The 19,369-nt window shown below is 52.1% G+C and overlaps 2 protein-coding genes across 3 annotated transcripts in view; both read left to right on the forward strand.

Annotated features, from left to right (window-relative positions):
• CCDC151 (coiled-coil domain containing 151) overlaps window positions 1–5,205 on the forward strand; it is a 10,307-nt gene extending 5,102 nt beyond the window's left edge. Inside the window, exons 8-13 of one of the 2 annotated variants that reach the window (XM_023518064.1) lie at window positions 381–533; window positions 1,625–1,785; window positions 1,883–2,039; window positions 4,024–4,179; window positions 4,618–4,702; window positions 4,878–5,205. In XM_023518064.1, the coding sequence (XP_023373832.1) occupies window positions 381–533; window positions 1,625–1,785; window positions 1,883–2,039; window positions 4,024–4,179; window positions 4,618–4,702; window positions 4,878–4,999 (834 nt within the window). In that variant the 3' untranslated portion in view covers window positions 5,000–5,205. The remainder of the gene's footprint in view (window positions 1–380; window positions 534–1,624; window positions 1,786–1,882; window positions 2,040–4,023; window positions 4,180–4,617; window positions 4,703–4,877) is intronic. The other variant, XM_012810171.2, reaches the window with a different exon arrangement.
• A 530-nt stretch (window positions 5,206–5,735) lies between these two features.
• The window catches only part of RGL3 (ral guanine nucleotide dissociation stimulator like 3), a 15,593-nt gene continuing 1,959 nt past the window's right edge, over window positions 5,736–19,369 (forward strand). The window contains exons 1-17 of the mRNA XM_003798028.1: window positions 5,736–5,768; window positions 6,204–6,317; window positions 7,362–7,585; window positions 7,759–7,812; window positions 7,989–8,200; window positions 12,735–12,877; window positions 12,970–13,185; window positions 13,746–13,849; window positions 13,956–14,040; window positions 16,504–16,554; window positions 16,651–16,737; window positions 16,875–16,907; window positions 16,984–17,105; window positions 17,936–18,031; window positions 18,121–18,189; window positions 18,285–18,381; window positions 19,291–19,366. Of these exons, the coding sequence (XP_003798076.1) occupies window positions 5,736–5,768; window positions 6,204–6,317; window positions 7,362–7,585; window positions 7,759–7,812; window positions 7,989–8,200; window positions 12,735–12,877; window positions 12,970–13,185; window positions 13,746–13,849; window positions 13,956–14,040; window positions 16,504–16,554; window positions 16,651–16,737; window positions 16,875–16,907; window positions 16,984–17,105; window positions 17,936–18,031; window positions 18,121–18,189; window positions 18,285–18,381; window positions 19,291–19,366 (1,816 nt within the window). The remainder of the gene's footprint in view (window positions 5,769–6,203; window positions 6,318–7,361; window positions 7,586–7,758; window positions 7,813–7,988; window positions 8,201–12,734; window positions 12,878–12,969; window positions 13,186–13,745; window positions 13,850–13,955; window positions 14,041–16,503; window positions 16,555–16,650; window positions 16,738–16,874; window positions 16,908–16,983; window positions 17,106–17,935; window positions 18,032–18,120; window positions 18,190–18,284; window positions 18,382–19,290; window positions 19,367–19,369) is intronic.

The following is a 19,369-nucleotide window of genomic DNA, read 5'->3' on the forward strand; positions in this document are numbered from 1 at the left end:
CCATTTTTTTTTTTTTTTTGGTTGCAGCCATCATTGTTGTTTGGTGGGCCTGGGTTGGGGATTCGAACCCGCCACCTTAGGTGTATGTCGCTGGCGCCTTAGCCGCTTGAGCCACAGGCGCCGAGCCAGGACTCTGGTCTTAAATGTGACCCTACCTCTACCCAGCTGTTACCTAAGGCCCTCTTTACTTGGCACCTCACCTAGCTGGTACCAAGGCCCTGTCCTGTGTCCCAAACCAGGTACCTTTCCCTGGCTCCAAGCCTTTGCCCTTCCCTCTGGCCACCTCTACCCCTCCTATATCCTTGTCTAGATACCCCTCCCCGGCCTCTGCCCTAACGGTCTTTGAGCTGACCCTGGCCTTGACTTCAACCTATAAGCAGACCCAGCGTGAGCACCTGCTGGTACAGTCCGAGGATGCGACCCAGGACACCCAGCATGCCAGGGAGGAGGAGCTACAAAGACGATGGAGCATGTACCAAATGGAGGTGATCTTTGGCAAGGTCAAGGATGCCACTGGCACAGCCGAAACACATGTGAGTGTTGCCTGCAGCCCTGACACCCCAGCCATGCCCAAGGTGGAGAAAAAGATTCACCCAACCTCCCCTTTCTGCAGGGTCAGTTCTTAAGCACACAAACCTACTGCGTTCTGCAGAGATATCCTTTCTCTCTTTCTAGCTCTTCTGCTGCCCTTCATAGCAAAACCCTCACTTGTCTACATATGCTGTCATTCCTTCACCTTCTGTTCTTACACCTGGCTAACTTATTTGGCTTGTCCAGGGGTCCTCAAACTTTTTAAACAGGGGGCCAGTTCACTGTCCCTCAGACCACTGGAGGGCCAGACTGCGGGCCCCAGGAATGAGTTGGCTGCTAAGCAGGACAGGCAGCGGTGGCAAAAACACCCGGCGGGTCGGATAAATGTCCTAGGCGGGCCTCATGTGGCCCATGGGCCATAGTTTGAGGATACCTGGGCTTGTCAGTTCTAGGAGAACTGGTAGTTCTCTTGTTCTTTGTCTCTAGCACCTGCAGGATGGCCTGGGACATGGTAGATGACCTAGTACCATATTCAGATCTGGGCAAATGGGGTCCTTAACTTTATACTCTTCCTTGAAATATTCTAAGATGGCCATGTCCTTCTCTGATGCCTGGATCTTGCCAACAAATGCTGCCTCATAGCTTGGTTTCTCCCCTTTGGGTATTCTCCAACTCCCTGTTCTTCTATGAGCTCCACTCATAGGAGTGTGGAACTCTGATCTCTGAGGAAAACCCAGGCTCAGCCTTTTTCCAGAAGTGGGGCCTGGCAGGCTAGGTGAAATTTGCTGCCAGAAGTTGCTGGCATTTTGATTTTGGAAAGAAGTTGTGCTCAGCGCCATTGCTGCACCCACATGCTGATTTTGGCTGACTCAAATTCCTTATATAGACCAGGAAGGGCCCTGCAAAAAATGGCATACTGGGACTGCACACCCTGAAGCAGCTCTGACTCCAGCCCACAGTCTACATACATCTCTATGTAAAAGCCACTAGCTTAGACCACCTTCCTGTGTGCTGGGGGATGGGGGGAGAGAAGGTGGAGTGTACTCCTGCCTCCCTAGGCCTTGGCTCTTACTGGGGTCTGGGTGGCCTGCAGTCCGTGGTGCGGCGGTTCCTGGCCCAGGGAGACACCTTCGCACAGTTGGAGACGCTCAAGAGGGAGAATGAGCAGACGCTGGTAAAGCTGAAACAAGAGAAGCTGCGGCTGCAACGGGAACTTGAAGACCTCAAGTACTCTGGGGAGGCAGCGCTGGTGAGGTGAGGCCCTAGAGTCCCCAGGAGGGGCACGTGGAGGGTGCAGGGGTCCATTGCGCACCAGCCATCCCCAGGCAGGTGACCTCCCTGCTCCCCACAGCCAACAGAAGCTGCAATCTGAGATGGAGGAGCGCCTCAAGACAGAGAAGAAGCGGCATGCTGAGGCACAGGAGCAGCTGGATCGTGCCTTTCGAGCTATGCAAACTGCCAAGGAGAGTCTGGAGCACCTGGCTAGCAAACTGAGCCATGTGACCATGGTAGGCCTCAGCCCTGAGGAACCCCCGCCAGACCCTCGCAAGACGTAACAGGCACAGCCACATAAAGGAGATTCCTGCCACACTGGCCTGCCCAGGCAGTCCAAGCCCTCCTCAGTCCTGGACATCAGTGGCCCCGCCTGCAGGGGAGCCTCTCCCCTTGGCTCATGCTCTGTAATCCTAGCACTCTAGGAGGCCGAAGGATTACTGGAGCTCACAGGTTGGAGACCAGCCTGAGCCAGAGCAGGACCACGTCTCTATGAATAGCCAGGTGTTGTGGTGAGTGCCTGTAGTCCAGCTACTTGGGAGGCTGAGGTAAGAGAATCGTTTGAGCCCAAGAATTTGAGGTTGCTGTGAGCTGTGATGCCATGGCACTCTACCCAGGGTGACAAAGTGAGAGACTCTCTCAAAAAAGAAAAAAAAAAGGGCAGTGCCTGTGGTTCAAGGAGTAGGGTGCCTGCCCCATATACCGGGGGTAGAGGGTTCAAACCCAGCCCCAGCCAAAACTGCAAAAAGAAAAACTAACCAGGTGTAGTGGCACGTGCCTGTAGTCCCTGCTATTCCAGAGGCTAAGGCAGGAGGATCACTTGTACCCAGGAGTTTGAGGTTGTTGTGAGTTAGCACTCTAGCCTAGGCAACAGAGTGAGACTCTCTCAGGAAAAGGAAAAAAAAAAAGATTTCAGAAACTCTGCCCAGATTGAAGCACCATTCCCCATGGTAGAGGGCCACCCAGCCCCAACACAAAATCTGGGAGACCCCAACTCCAGTCATGGATTAGAGGGCTTTTGCATAGTCCACAAGGCACAATCCAGCTGCTCCTGCACCTCAGCATGCTGCTTCTTTTCTATCTACTCTCTGCAGAGATACAATTTTTTTTTTGAGACAGAGTCTCATTTTGTCACCCTTGGTAGAGTGCAGTGGCATTGCAGCTCACAGCAACCTCAAACTCTTAGGCTTAAGCGATTCTCTTGCCTCAGCCTCCCAAGTAGCTGGCACTACAGGCGCTTGCTACAACACTTGGCTATTTTTCAGTTGTAATTGTCATTGTTATTTTAGCAGGCCTGGGCCAGGTTTGAACCCTCCAGCCACAGTGTATGTGGCCAGCACCCTAACCACTGAGCAATGGTGCCAGAGACACTTTTTTTTTTTTTTGAGACAGTCTCACTATGTCATCCTCGGTAAAGTGCTGTGCTGTCACAGCTCACAGCACCCTCAAACTCTTAGGCTTAAGCAATTATCTTGCCTCAGCCTTCCCAGTAGCTGGGACTACAGGCACCTACCACAACCCCCAGTTTTTTTATTCTTTTTTTTTTTTGGTTGTAGTTATCATTATTTGGCAGGCCCAGGCTGGGTTTGAACCCACCAGCTCCAGTGTATGTGGCTGGCATCCTGGCCATTAAGCTACAGGTGCCAAACCCAGAGATACATGTTTTAGAAGACCATCCCTGGCTCGGCGCCTATAGCTCAACCTGCTAAGGTGCCAGCCACGTACACCTAAGGTGGCGGGTTCGAATCCCTAGCCCGGACCTGCCAAACAACAATGACGGCTGCAACCAAAAAAAATAGCTAGGCGTTGTGGCGGGCGCCTGTAGTCCCAGCTACTTGGGAGGCGGAGGCAGGAGACTCGCTTGAGCCCAGGAGTTGGAGGTTGCTGTGAGCTGTAATGCCATGGCACTCTACCCAGGGGGACAGCTTGAGGCTCTGTCTCAAAAAAAAAAAAAAAAAAACCATCCCCACAATGGCCTCTCAGGAGTTACTACCCAACCCCTACCTAGAGAGCCCCCCCACTCTTTTCACATCTCTGTTGAATTCAGAGGTCCCACCCTCACAGGTATGCCTTGACTCCAGAGTTCCAGACCTGGATTCTAGCATCTACACCTGTGGGTGGCCCTCAAATGCCCCACCCCTAAGAAAAAAGCCCTATGCCTGAGTGGAGCACCACAGAGGCCCTGACCCTCTGGGCTGACCCCCACCTGGGTCTCTGCAGGAGCGGAGCAGCTTGGCAGAAAAGGAGGTGGATCCCAAGGCAGGTGACTATCTGCCGAACCTGCTAGGCCTGGTGGAGGAAAAGCTGCTGGCACTGCAGGGGCAGCTCCAGAGCCAGGATGTGCCGGAGATGCTGCGCCACATTGCAGACCGAGAGGTGCTCCTGCAGCTAGAGGCCAGGGAGTGGGGCTGAGGGTGTGGACAAGTGGAAAAACCAGTGAGGTGGAGGCAACAACCTTTGGGAGGCCAAGATGGAGGCTGATGAGCCAGAAAGGAGCCTTAAGGACAATGGGTGAAGTTTGAGGGTAAACCTGAGACACAAGGGAGGGAGAGAAGCCAGAAGAGCTGTGGGCAGCACCTGGAAAACCAGAGGTTGCAGCTGGGGGATCAGGGCTTGGTCTCAAGAGGCCTGACAGGGCCTCAGAGACTACAGATGGGCCTGAGTCAGGAGGGGAGAGCTGAGAAGGAAGGATAGGCGTGGGCAGTAGTCTCTCTTGGGAGTCAGGGGACATCTCTGAATGGGGTGGGGAGGAGGGAGAATGGAACTTCTTTGTGGCCTCTGCCCCTCCCACACTCTTCTGCCCCCCTCATCTAGTTCTATGCCACCTTAGAGGGAAAGCTGCCCCAGTACAACACCCGCATTGCTCTGCCCCTTGTCAGCGCCAAGGACAAATTCTTTGGTCAGTATGGGGGGGTGGGGGGTTGGGGCCCCAGGCAGTGGAGCAGTGGGTGGTCTGATACCTGGTTCAGGGCAAGAGGGCTGGGGGATAAAGGCTAAGAAGAGAAATCCGACCCAGGGATGGGGACCTGTATCCCAACATCCTGCCCATCATCCCCACCCCCTCATGTTTCCAGTAGATGAAGAAGAAAGTGAGGATGAGGACAGCGAGGTGGTGAACCGTGCAGCACTCAAGATCCGTTCCCAGAAACTAATTGAAAGCCGAATCAAGAAACGCAGTCGCACGCGAAGGTCCTAGACTCACCCTGGCGCTCACCTGGCACCTGGAGGCCCCCTTGGGAGTCCCCATCCCCTTTGGGCCCAGCGTGGCCCCCACGGGGCCCCTCATGGGCTGAACGCAGCCTGAACCTGGAGCAGAGCAGACCGGCAGCGCCGGAGGAGAGAGGGGGCCAGGCCGGACGTTCCCACAGTAAATCTCCCAGCCAGTCCACGCTGGCCTCGGAATCGCTCAATAAAGGTCGCCCACCAGTCCCCTGGGTATTCGCCTCTTCTTAACCCTGTACTGCCCAAGAGAGAGCTATCCCTCAAAACCCAAGGCTCCAATCTGGGACGTGAGGACTCCCATCAAATGGTGACACAGTTCCCCCTTCCTTTCCCTCCAGAGGAATGAGAGATACCCCTACACTTGGGGCAGGCTAGCCCTTCCTACCTGAGGACAGAGGACTTTCCACCAGGAACGAAGACCTTCCTCCACTTAGCTACACACACTAGCTTCCTATTGGAAGGGGGGGGGCGGCTAAAGAACAGACCCCTCCCCTGGGGTCGGATTGATAGTCACCTGTTGGGAGAGCCCAGAGCGCTCTCGGGTTGGCCTGGGCGCTGGGGTCGGACGGGAGGTATCAGAAAGCCGTGGGCCCGGTCAGTCCTGCCCCGTCCCGCCCCGCCCCGCCAGCCCTACCACCTGGCCACTGCCCGCCACCCGCCGGCTCTTCCGCCTCACTCAGCGGCGCCACAGAAAGGAACGGGTGCGTGCCATGGAGCGCACAGCAGGCAAGGAACTCGCCCTGGTAAGGGAGCAGGGGTTCCTAACACCCTGGACATCCCTGGTGAACCCAGGTCCAGGAACTCCGCGGGACCCTGCCCTTGGAGTCACCTCCTGGGGACCCACGGCTATTGACACAATGAAGAGGCTGGTTCTTCTTAGGGATGGGGGCCGGGGTCTCTGAGCATGTCTGGGGGAGGGACCAGTGACATATTCCATGAGACTAGACCTTAGGACATCCCCAAATGCCACCCCATCTCCTCAGGACCTGGGACGAGGGTACCTGGCCTGAGGAAGGGACTAGCCTGGGACCCAGGCCTGAGACCTGAGTTTCAGTCTTGGATGGGAAGGGGGCGCGGGATGGAGCTGGAAGTAACGGCCAGAGCCCACGAGGGCTTATAAGGATTTGAGAGCCCAGGACTTCTCCCCGCGTGGCCCCTGAGCCTGCCTCCACCTCCAGGCGCCACTGCAGGACTGGGGCGAGGAGACCGAGGACGGTGCGGTGTACAGTGTCTCCCTGCGGCGGCAGCGCAGTCAGCGCTCAAACCCAGGAGAGGGACCTGGGGGCAGCCAGGTGAGGAAGGGGTTGGAGGGCAGCCAGGGTTGGGAGGCACCCTGGCTAGGGTGAGGCTAAAGGCAAGTGAAGGCAGAGCTGGACAACCAAGCTAGGGCCGCCAGGCGCAGGGGGCCCCACGAAGGGCGGGACGCAGAGGCGACCAGGTGAGGGTAGAATGGGACCTGGGGGTGGCCAGGTAAGTGGAGTAGATCTAGAGAATGGGGTGGGGCCCCGCGATGGCTGCACAGTTCCCAAGACAACCAGGCAAGGGCAGAGCTGGAGGCAGGACAGAGAAAGCCAGGTTTAGTGGACTGGAGTTATAAGTTAGGAGTGGGGTTTAGAATCAGCCAGGTGGGCTCGGAGCCTGTGGCTCAAGCAGCTAAGGCACCAGCCACATACACCTAAGGTGGCGGGTTCGAATCCCCAGCCCGGGCCCGCCAAACAACAATGATGGCTGCAACCAAAAAAAAAAAAAAAAAATGGCCGGGCGTTGTGTCTGGCACCTGTGGTCCCAGCTACTTAGGAGGCGGAGGCAGGAGACTCGCTTGAGCCCAGGAGTTGGAGGTTGCTGTGAGCTGTGATGCCATGGCACTCTACCCAGGGGGATAGCTTGAGGCTCCATCTCAAAAAAAAAAAAAAAAAATCAGCCAGGTGAGTGTAGGTGACGCAGAGGGCAGGGCCCGGTCGGCCAGTGAAGCGCGACCTGGAAGGCTGAGAGCAGCCTCAGTGTGGGGGTTGGCCAAGTGAAGGGAGGGCACAGAGCAGAACCTGGGGAGGACAAAGTTTTCCAGGGTAGGTTGCCAGAGTTATTTGTGGGCAGAGGAAATAAAAACTTCAGTCAGGATTTAGAGGACTCCCATGCAAGAATAGTGCCAGCGTGGGTGGCACCTGTGGCTCAAAGGAGTAGGGCACCAGCCCCATATGCTGAAGGTGGTGGGTTCAAACCCAGCCCTGGCCAAAACTGAAAAAAAAAAAAAGAAATCATGGTGCCAGTGCTGGACATGGCTGGAGTAGAGGTGCTGGGGGCAGCTCACAGCCACCATTCCACCCCCATACACACAGACCACCACCCTCACTGCGGACACCTTCCTCCACTATCGCACCAGCAAGGTGAGGACACTGAGGGCAGCGCGGCTGGAGAGGCTGGTAGGAGAGTTGGTGTCTGGAGACCCTGAGCAGGACCCAAGCTTCATGCCAGCCTTCCTGGCCACCCACCAGGCCTTTGTGCCCACCGCCCAGGTGCTGGGCTTTCTGCTGCCACCAACACCACCTCCCCCACCTCCTGGGTCAGTACTGACCCTAAACTTCCATGTTCCCACCCTAGACTCCACCTGGGCTCCCTCCCATTATTTCAGGCTTGGAACCAGAAAATATCCCCTTGCCCCTAAGCCTTTCTCCTAATCCCTCTCTATCCCCCAACGCCCACTTCTTCACCTGATGAGGGGGCACCTCTTTGCAGGGTACAGATCCAGAAAACAGAGGGACTAGATCTAAGCTTCAACAAGAACCTGAGGTTGGTCTCCCCCATTGGGGTGGGAGAGTGGAGGGATCCTAGAGGTCAAATGTCAGTGGTCAGTCCTGAGGGCTAGAGGGTTGAATAACTTGAGAGTTGCAGGTCAAGTAATGAAAGAGTCAGTTCCCAGGTCCCCCATTCTAGGCAGGGCTCTGAGGCCCTGCCACTCTGCCCAGGGCTGTGGTGTCTGTTCTGGGCTCCTGGCTACGTGACCACCCTCTGGATTTCCGAGACCCACCTGCTCACTCTGACCTGAGCAGTGTCCGAACCTTTCTGGGCTGGGCAGCCCCAGGGGGTGCTGAAGCCCAAGAGGCAGAGAAGCTTCTGGAAGACTTTTTGGAGGAGGCTGAACAAGAGCAGGAAGATGAGCAGCTCCCAGTGTGGGCAGGTAAGGAGTTTGCAACACTGGTAGCCCTCTGAGAAGGCTTTTCCTACATGCTCCCTCCCCCATGGGCTTTCTCTCTACTCTCAGACAAGATTTTTATAACTCTAAGCCTCAGTTTTCCCACCTGTAAAATGGGTAATTCTTTGTCTGAAGACTATTGAAGGATAAGAATTTGTCAAGTATTTCCCTACCTCTCCCTAACTACAAAGATACTACTCTATTGGGCCAGAATGTCCTGTGTTTCGTGCCACAAATTATCCCATTACCACTTGCTACAGGGATCTGGGTTGAAATTGCAGTACTGCAATTTGACTGTATGACCTTTGATAAATCACTTAACCTCTCTGAAGTTTCTTTAGCTTCAGGTTACCTTGCAGGGTTCTTTGTTGATTCAACAAATATTCAGCTACAGGTTCTGGGCACATAACAATGGACAGAGGTTTCCCATTCCCTAGGAAACATGATCAGTAAACAAACAATGAGTGTTTGGCAAATAGTATTTTCATCATTGTTATCACTGAATTTTACATATTAGGTATCTACTACTTAAAATGTATACAAGAAGTGGCTAGCTCTGGTGGCTCTCACTTGGAGTCCTAGCTACTTTTGAGGCTGTAGTGAGCTATGATGGTGCCACTGCACTCCAGCCTACGTGACAGAGCAAGACCTCATCCCTAAAATATGATTTTAGAAAATGTGTACGAGAAGTGGTACAGACATTTTCTTGTAAAGTATGTCTGGAAAACTATCCAGCTCTTGTAGAAAAAGTTTGCCAACCCTGTCACATACTGCTTTTGGGGTAAGGAAAAAATATCCACTATCCCATTCATGTCTTTGTTCAAATGTCATCTCCTTGGGGAGGTTTTCTCTGACCTCTTCCAACACTATGTTGTCCAGCCTGTCTTATTTTTCTTCATAGCACTGATGACTTCTCTTCCCTTGATTCCTGGCTTTTGCTCATCTCCATAGACTGTAAATACATGAGAAGAGGAGCATGTCAGTCTTGTCCCCAGCTGTCTCCAGAGGCAGGAACAACATGGATTAGCCAATTGAATGATTGTATCCTGCTTATAAAGTATCATGTTTCACCCATCTGTGTTTGATCTGATCCAGATCACAAAAGCATCTCATCCCTAATCCTTATCCTTTAATCCTCAGATTAAAGTGACTACATTCCCCTCTGCTTTACAAAGTAGCAGCCACTTCTCTATCCCTGGTGACAAAGTCTCAGTTATTTACATGTTTTTATCCCCCTTTCTTCTCTCCTGTTCACTCCAGTGGCTTCTCCTGCCTTCTTGGTTTCACCAGTTAATTCCAAATCATTAGAGCTTCATAGTCCAATGTGGTAGCCACTAGCTCCTGTGGCTATTAAGATTAATTTAAATTAGAGGTGGTGCCTGTGGCTCAAAGGAGTGGGGCACCGGCCCCATATACCGGAGGTGGTGGGTTCAAACCCAGCCCGGGCCAAAAAACTGCAAAAAAAAAATTAATTTAAATTAAATAAAAATATTATAGAAATTCAGGTCTTCAGTCCCCCTAACCACATTTCAAGTGCTCAATAGCCACACTGGGCAATAGAGATAGAGACATTTCCACCATTGCAGAATATTTTATGAAAAGTGCTGCCCTACCCTCCCTGTGGGCAGGGGGGAAAATGAACATTTATTCAACACCTACTCTGTACCAGGCTCTGTGACACACTCTGTACTTATTTGTTTGTTTGTTTGTTTGAAACATAGTCTCACTCTGTCTCCCTGGGTAGAGTGCCATGGCATCATACAACCTCAAACTCTTGGGCTCAAGCAATCCTCTTGCCTCAGCCTCCTGAGTAGATTGAGACTACAGGTGCCAGCAATGACATTCAGCTAGCTTTTTCTTTCCTTCTTCTTTTTTTTTTTTTTTTTTGCAGTTTTTGGCCAGGGCCAGGTTTGAACCCACCACCTCCAGTATATGGAGCCAGCACCCTACTCCTTTGAGCCACAGACGCCACCCCTAGCTTTTTCTATTTTTAGTAGAGATGGGTGGGGTTTTGCTCTTGCTCCGGCTGACCTTGAACTCCTGAGTCCAAGCAATCCACCTACCTCAACTTCCCAGAGTGCTAGGATTACAGACATGAGCCACCATGTTTGCCATATGTATTTTATTTTGAGAGGGGATCTAGCTCTGTCACCCAGGCTAGAGCACAGTGGCCAGATCACAGCTCACTATAGCCTCAAACTCCTGGGCTCAAGTGATTCTCTTATCTCAGCCTCCCAAGTAGCTGGGGCTGTAGGTGTACACCCCCTTGCCAGCTACTTCATTTTAACATCTTTGGTTTGGGTTTACTTTTCCCTATAGAAAAATTCAGATGTATACAAAAGTAGAGAGAATGGTATAAAGAACACACAAACACCTGTTACCCATCTTTAACAATGATTAATTTGACAAGGAAAAATGTTCAGGATGATTTGATTTTTTTTTTATTTGTTCATTTATTTATTTATTTAGAGACAGAATCTTATTCTGTTGCCCAGCCTAGAGTGCCCTGGCATCAGCCTACCACACAGCAGCCTCAAATTCCTGAGTTTGGGTAATCCTCCTGCCTCAGCCTCCAGAGCAGCTGGAAATCTAGGTGTCCACCACAATGCCCAACTAATTCCTTCTAATTTTAGTAGAGACAGGGTCTCGCCTTTGCTCAGACAGTCTGGAATTCCTGAGTCTAGGAAATCCTTCCACCTCAGCCTCTCAGTGTGCTAGAATTACAGGTGTAAGCCACCAAGTCTAGCTGGTTTAGGATAATTTTTTTTTTTTTAAACAGAATCTCACTTTGTCACCCTCGGTAGAGTGCCATGCATCATAGCTCACAGCAACCTCCAACTCTTGGGCTCAAGTGATTCTCTTGCCTCAGCCTCCCAAGTTGCTGGGACTATAGGCGTCTGCCACAACATCTGGCTATTTTTAGAGAAGGGGTCCTGCTCTGGCTCAGGCTGGTCTCAAACCTGTGAGCTCAGAGCAATCTTCCCACCTGAGCCTCCCAGGTCTGAGCCACCATGCCTGGCCCAGGATAAATTTAAAACAAATCTCAAGGGCCAGGCTCAGTGGCACAATGCTTGTAATCCTAGCACTCGGGGAGGTTGATTCCTATGGATTGCCTGAATTCAGGAGTTCAAGACCAGCCGGAGCAAAATTGAGACCCAGTCTCTATAAAAAGCCAGGCACCTGTAGTCCCAGCTACTAGAGAGGCTGAGGCAAAAGGATTGATTGAACCTAAGAGTTTGAGGTTGCTGTGAGCTATGACACCACGGCACACTACCAAGGGTGACAAAGTGAGACTGTCTCAAAAAATTAATAAAATAAAACAATCTCAGACTTATGTCATTTCATACATAAATGTTTTGGGTATGCACCTCGGACAAGGATTTGACAAGGATATTTTTTAACATAACCTTCATGGCCATAATTATTTCCAATGAAATCATCAATACTTTTTTTTTTTTGAGACAGAGCCTCAAGCTGTCCCCCTGGGTAGAGTGCCATGGCATCACAGCTCACAGCAACCTCCAACTCCTGGGCTCAAGCAAGTCTCCTGCCTCAGCCTCCCAAGTAGCTGGGACTACAGGCACCCGCCACAACGCCTGGCCAGTTTTTGGTTGCAGCCATCATTGTTGTTTGGCGGGCCTGGGCTGGATTTGAACCTGCCACCTTGGGTGTACATGTCTGGGGCTTTAGCCACTTGAGCCATAGGCGCCGAGCCAAAATCATCAATACTTAATATTAAAATATATCTAGTTGGCCAGGTGTGGTGACACAAGCTTGTAATCCTAGCACTCTAGGAGACCAAGGTGGGAAAAATCCCTGAGGTCAAGAGTTTGAAACAAGCCTGAGCTAGAGTGAGACCCCAATTCTACTAAAAATTGAAAAAATTAGCCAGGCCAAGGCCAGGCGCAGTGGCTCACGCCTGTACTCCTAGCACTCTGGGAAGCCAAGGCAGGTGGATTGCCTGAACTGAGGAGCTCAAGACCAGCCTGAGCTAGTAGACCTCATCTCTAAAAATAGCTGGGCTGACAACTGTGCTCCCAGTTACTTGGGATGCTAAAGCAAGAGGATTGCTTGAGCCCAAGAGTTTGAGGTTGCTATGACACCATGGCCCTCTACTGAGGGTGACAAAGTGAGGCTCTGTCTCAAAGAAAAAAAGAGAGAGAGAGAGTGGGCGGTGCCTGTGGCTCAGTGAGTAGGCGCTGGCCCCATATACTAAGGGGGTGGGTTCAAATCCGCCTCGGCCAAACTGCAACAAAAAATAGCTGGGCGTTGTGGCGGGCACCTGTAATCCCAGGTACTCGGGAGGCTGAGGGAAGAGAATCACCTAAGACCTGGAGTTGTAGGTTGCTGTGAGTTGTGTGAGACTCTGTCTCTAAAAATAAATAAATAAACAAATAAAACAAAAACACCCAGGGAAATCTTTGTTTTACAGGGAAGTGAGGCTCAGAGGCCGGAAGAGACTAGCCCAAGGTCAGACAGCCAGTCTTGGATTCAAACTTGAGAGTTTTTTCACCCCTAGGACCTCCTAGAGCTGCCCAAAGCTCTGGCCCAGCCTCCCAAGAGGGCTTCCTGGAGGAAGAGGAAGGCCTTGTGCAGGATGGTCCTGAGCTCCTGGACTTCAGCGTAGATGAGGTGGCTGAGCAGCTGACCCTTTTGGACGTGGTGAGGATCCGGGCCTGGGGCAGGATATGGTGCAATGGGTTGAGGGCAGGTCACACTGGGCACCAATTCTATTAACCCAATCCCTGTTCCAGGAGCTCTTTTCGCGGGTGAGGCCCTGTGAGTGCCTGGGCTCCGTGTGGTCCCAGAGAGATCGGCCTGGGGCCGCCGGCGTCTCCCCCACTGTGCGCGCCACGGTAGCCCAGTTCAACAAGGTCATTGGCTGTGTGCTGGGTTCCGTGCTTGGGGAGCCAGGCCTGGCCGCCCCGCAGAGGGCGCAGCGGCTGGAAAAGTGGATCCGCATTGCCCAGGTGCATTGAGGGGCGGGGCCTCGACTCGAGCGGAGCCTTGCCCCCCGCTGTGAGGCACTGGGTAGACAGAAGGCGGAGGGACTGGGCCAGGAAAAAGAGGTGGGTAGGACTAGGGGGAGGTGTCTAAGGGAAAGGACCTGGGGCTGGAGCCGAAAGAGACTGGGGAGAGAAGGGCAGGAGCCTCAGAGCTGGAAGAAGAGGAAGAAGTGGGGGCTCCAGAGGGAGAATGGAAGCGCGACCAGGAGTAGGAGGGGAACAGGGTAGAAAATTGACACCTGGGTAACTTGGGTTCAGGGAGGAGCGCTCTGGGTCTGGGACAGATGCTGTGGGCAAGCCTGGGAGAAGTAAGAAGCTGGTCGGTACGGGAGAAGCCAAAGTCGAGTTAGGGGCTGGAGGGGCAGCTGGGGCCCGAGGAAGAGAGGAGAGGACACCCAAGGGAGGAGGGAGAATCCTCCGTAGCTTGTCAGATGTGAGGTGACATCAGTGTCTGTCCTGGCATCCCAAGTCATGGGATCAAAGGCCAGAAACGAGGTCTGACCAGCGCCCCTCTGTCCGCCTAGCGCTGCAGAGAGCTGCGGAACTTCTCCTCCTTACGAGCCATCCTGTCCGCCCTGCAGTCTAACCCCATCTACCGGCTCAAGCGCAGCTGGGGGGCCGTGAGCCGGTGAGCCGGCCTGGATCTCCTCCCCCATGCCACCCCAGCATCTCTGACCCTCTCAGCTGCTGACCCCTGACACTCTCTTCTACTATCTCTCCCACTCCACCCATAGGGAACCGTTGTCCACTTTCAGGAAACTTTCCCAGATTTTTTCAGATGAGAACAACCACCTCAGCAGCAGAGAGATTCTTTCCCAGGTATAGACAAATGCAGACCCAGCAGATTCCAGATCTAGGAAGAGGGGACTTGGGGCCAGGCAGGGAGAATCGCCTTGTTGGTGTCAAAACATTCAGTGTCCTTTCTCTCCACCTCAGCAATAACCTTTCCCTTGTCCGTGGACAGCCTCACGTTTTAATTTCCTCTTCTTCCTGCATTATAGTTCGCAGTGCTGCCTTATTTATTCATTCAACAAAACACAAGAAGTCACAAGGAAAAGGTTACTTAAGGCCAGAATCATAGCACACAGTGGACAAAAAAAGAAATTTGTGCTGGGGGCTTATACCTTGATAAGCAAAACTAAAAACTGTGTGCCAGCAAGTCTGGCTATAAATAGGCAAGAGTCGGTTCTAATTGCAATCAGGTTCTGGTTCTTAACCTAAATGCAGAATAGCTGGAAGGGAGGAGGAAAGGAGGCTATTCCCTTCCCCTAGAACTCCTCAAGCTGTGGAGGAGGAGCTCCCCACTCCTCAAGCTGTGTATGCAACTTGATCACTGAACTCCCGCAGGTGGCTGGGTGCAGTGGCTCATGCATGTAACCCTAGCACTTTGGGAGACTGAAGCAGGAGGATCATTTGAGACCAGGAGTCCAAGATGACCTTGGACAACACAGTGAGACCCCTATCGCTAAAAAAGAAAGAAAGAAAGAAAGAAAGAAAGAAAGAAAAAAAATTAAAAAGGAAAATTAGTTGTTCATGGTAGAATGCTTCAATAGTCCCAGCTACTTGGAAGGCTGAGGCAGGAGGATACCCTGATCCCAGGAGTTTGATACAGTTGAGTTATGATGCTGCCGCTGCACTTCAGCCTGGGTAAGAGAGCAAGAGTTCATCTCTGAAAACAAAAACAAAACTTGACGTCTCTGCCCAAATGCCCCCACCTCCTAGAGTCCCTCCGTGCATCCTCATCATCCCCACACTCCTCCCTCTGGCTCCAGGCTTATGGCTCTGTTTGTCATATTACATGTATACCTTAGTTGTTGCTATTGCTCCCTCACTGCTGGTCACACCATGAGGCTAGAATTTTATCTCTTTTGTTCACTGTTACTTACCCAGCACTTAGAATAGCTCGTGGTATACAACAGGTGATCTAAAGATATATATATATATATATATATATTAACATTTCTTTTAAAGACAGAGTCTTGCTCTGTCACCCAGGCTAGAGGGTAGTAATCATAGCTGACTGCAGCCTCAAACTCTTGGACTCAAGGGATCTTCCTACTTCAGCCTCCTGAGCAGCTAATAGGATTAGCTTGGTGTGCCACCAAGCCAGGCTAATACATATACACATACAAATATATATATATATATATATATATGTAATATTAATATATATATTTTTGAGTCTTGCTTTGTCACCCTTGGTAAAGTGCTGTGGCATCACAGCTCACAGCAACCTCCAACTCTTGAGCTTAGGTGATTCTCTTGCCTCAGCCTCCTCAGTAGCTGGGACTACAGGCACCTGCCACAACACCCAGCTATTTTTGTTGCAGTTGTCACTGCTGTTTTAGCTGGCCAGGGCTGGGTTCGAACCCACCACCCTTGGTATATGGGGCCAGCGCCCTACCCACTGAACCACAGGCGCCACCCTCTATTTTTTAGAGAGAGTCTCACTCTGTCACTCTTGGTATAGCACCATGGTGTCATAGCTCATAGCAACCTCAAACTCTTGGGCTCAAGATATGCTCTTGCCTCAGCCTCCCAAGTAGCTGGGATTACAGGGACCCACCATGATGACTGGTTAGTTTTTCTGTTTTGAGTTTTTCTGTTTTCTGGTCTTGAACTCCTGAGCTCATATTTTTCATTTTTTAAGAGATGGGGTCTTGCTATGTTGCCCAGGCTGGTCTTAAACTCCTGGCCTCAAGCTTCTCCTGCCTCGGGCTCCTAAAGGCCTGAGATTACAGGCATGAGTCACTGCTCTTGGCTAATAAACATCTTGTTGGTGAAGGAATGTCTCAAATAATGAGGGCTCAGAAACAAGGAGTTCTGCCTGAAGCCCCTACTGTGTGCTGGGCATTATTCATGCTCCACTATGAGTCGGACAGACACAGTTCCTGCTCCAGGGGTATTCAGACCTCCAAAGGGGAGACACAAAGGACTGCCCAGTGAATTTATAATTACTCAGCAGAGTGACAATATGAAGACAAATTCAGGGTATTCCCAGAGGATGCCCAGTGGGTATAACAGTTCTCTCCTGTGTTAAGTCTGGCCCAGCAGGAACAGCACCCACAAACTCCAGCTCCCATGGGGCCGCCCCATGCTGTTTATCTCCTCCTTCCCTGTCTCCCTCCCACCCAGAGTGGTCCAACTCTTTTAGTTGGGCCATCACCACTGGCTTATGATTACTGAAAGCCTAATGGGTGCATATGGCAGGTCTCTAGGCATCTTCCCTTGAGAAAGGGCCAAAGGTGACCCAGGCCAGCTCAGCCCTTCTCTTTCCCCCAGGATGAGGCCAGTGAGGGACCCCGAGAGGAGGACACCCCCAAAGGAACCTCAGTGAGTGACATGGTTTGGGGAATGGAACAAATGGGACCCTCAGGGTAAGGCGTGGAGGATGATGACACACAGTGACCGGACCTTTGGGGGCTGCAGAAACCACCCCCAGGCCCTGTCCCCTACCTTGGCACCTTCCTCACGGACCTGGTTATGCTGGACACAGCCTTGCCGGACATGTTAGAGGTCTGATCCCTGACCCTTGACTCCTGACCTCAGCTCCACTTGCCCCCAGCACACTGGGCTCCCCACATCCCAACCCCTGACCTTGACCCTTAACCCTTGATACTAGAAGCTGTAGTTCAGACAAACTTTGCCTCCAGGGGGATCTTATTAACTTTGAGAAGAGGAGAAAGGTGAGTGGGTGCTCTAGGGTGGAGGGGTTTGAGGGGGGAAAGGGCAGGGGCAGGATCTCAGAGGCAACCCCCCCAGGAGTGGGAGATCTTGGCCCGCATCCAGCAGCTGCAGAGGCGCTGTCGCAGCTACAGCTTGAGTCCCTGCCCGACCATCCTGGCCGCCCTGCATGCCCAGCACCAGCTCAGTGAGGAGCAGAGGTAACACCCCTGTGACCGGCCCAGCCTCATTCCAGCTGACCCTCAGTCACATACTGGGTTTACTCATCCCATGCTCATCTCCAGTTTTTCTCAGGACCCTCTACTGAGTCCTGCTTTCCTCCCCCTCAATTTGTGACTTTGCATTAGCTCTAGCCCAATCAAGGGCCCAGTTGACCTGTAACCTCCAACTTTGACTGCATGTGATTTCTGGCTGGGTTTTTTTTTTTTTTTTTTTTCTGTTTATGGCCAGGGCTGGGTTTGAACCTGCCACCTCCGGCATATGGGGCCAGTGCCCTACTCCTTTGAGCCACAGGGGCCGCCCGACTTTCTGGCTTTGATTAGCTGGGTATTCCACTCAACTGTCCCATCTGTTCTCTTCCTCATCTTTGATTCTGTCTTACCCAGACCCCATTTGTGACCCCTCATCTGGCTTTCTGATCCCAACCATTGACCCTAAGTTCCGAGTCACTGAATCCAACTTTGATGTTTATTTCTCCATGTACCTCAACCAGCCCAATTGTTTCCTTTTGTTCTAACTATTGACCCCAAAGGTGACCTGATCCCAATTTGACCCTGAACTTTCACCTTGACCTGATTGTATTCCTATCTCTCTCCCCACCTCAAATCCCTGTATGACCTGCTGTCTAGCCATTCTGTCTCACCCCCCAAAAACTCAATGGCTCAACAACCCTCATATACTACCTTGACCCTGACATTAGGGCTCTACCCCTGACTGTTCCCTACTTACAACTAAAATACACCTCCCAACTGATTCTCACCCTAATCTCTTCATCTCCTTACCCACCCTCATTCCCACTTCCACCCTTTAGCTACCGAGTCTCCCGTGTCATTGAGCCTCCAGCTGCCTCCTGCCCCAGCTCTCCACGTGTCCAGCAGCGGATCAGCCTCACTAAGCGCCTCAGTGCGTGAGTCTTAGGGCATGTGTAGGGTGATGTGGGCAGATATTGGGGGCAGTTGCTTCTGCCACCGCCTCATCCCCTGCATCCACCCTCAGGAAGCTGTCCCGAGAGAAAGGCTCATCCTCTGGTGGGAGTCCTGGGGATCCATCATCACCCACCTCTAGGTGAGCCTCCTGGTTAGTGAAGGGACTATAGATCCCTATAGTGAGATCAGGGGCCAGGGTGGCCACTCCACCTCGGGCTCTGCATCTCCCCTCAGTCTGTCCCTGGCATCCCCCCCATTGAGTCCTAGAACTAAGGACCCTCCTCCTGGCAGTCCTCCAGCCTCCCCAGGGCCCCAGAGCCCCAGCACCAAGGTACCAAGACTGCATGTCTGTGCATGTGGGTTGGTGGGCTGTGTGTGCGCGTGTATGCATATACACACAAGAGTGCAAAGCCAAGCGTGTCTCCATGAGACTGGCTAATTACTCCAGGTGTCCATTCAAAGAACTGTGTGCATATCCCCACTGCCTGGGTACAATCACACACTTTTTTGAGGATACATGTTCCTAGAAATCTGCACACCTGTAGAGGAAATGTGGACCTGAGTGTGTCCTTGGGACTGGGGGTAGTTGTTTGTTGACACACATTGTAGGTATACAACAATTGTGAGTGTGTGTGTATACAGGAATTCTTGCATGTGAATGTGGATTTGTGTATATATGGGCCATGTACATGTTTGTTTTCACAACAGGGGCTGGACAGTGCCCGTAGCTCAGTGGGTAGGGCACTGGCCACATACACTGAGGCTGGCACATTCAAATCCGGCCCAGGTCAGCTAAAGCAACAATGACAACTGCAACAGAAAAATAGCCGGGTATTGTGGCCAATGCCTATAGTCCCAGCTACTTGGGAGGATGAGGCAAGAGAATCACTTCAGCCCAAGAGTTTGAGGTTACTGTGAGCTGTGACACCACAGCGCTCTACCGAGGGTGACATAGTGAGACTCTGTCTCAAATAAATAAATAAATACACCATTGGAAGCCAGACATAATGGCTCATGCCTATAATCCCAGAAAATTTCTAGGAGGATCAATTGAGCTCAGGAGCTCAAGGCTGGAGTGAGCTATGATGGTACCGCTGTACTCTACCCTAGGCAACAGAGCTAGATCCTGTCTCTAAAAAAATTAAAATAAATACATCAGTGGGGTGGATGCTCTTGCCCTCCCACACCTCAGTATCTGCAGATGAGCAAGATTGCACCCCTCTGCCCCCACTGCCTGCAGCTGCCCCAGAGCCTGGACCTGCCAGGCTCTCAACCCTTGGCCTTGCCCCTGAGTAGCCCTCAAATCCCTCTCCTGGGTC

The sequence above is a fragment of the Otolemur garnettii genome, unplaced genomic scaffold (assembly GCF_000181295.1).
Source record: "Otolemur garnettii isolate 467f Iridium unplaced genomic scaffold, OtoGar3 scaffold00127, whole genome shotgun sequence".
Taxonomy (NCBI): Eukaryota; Metazoa; Chordata; class Mammalia; order Primates; family Galagidae; genus Otolemur; species Otolemur garnettii.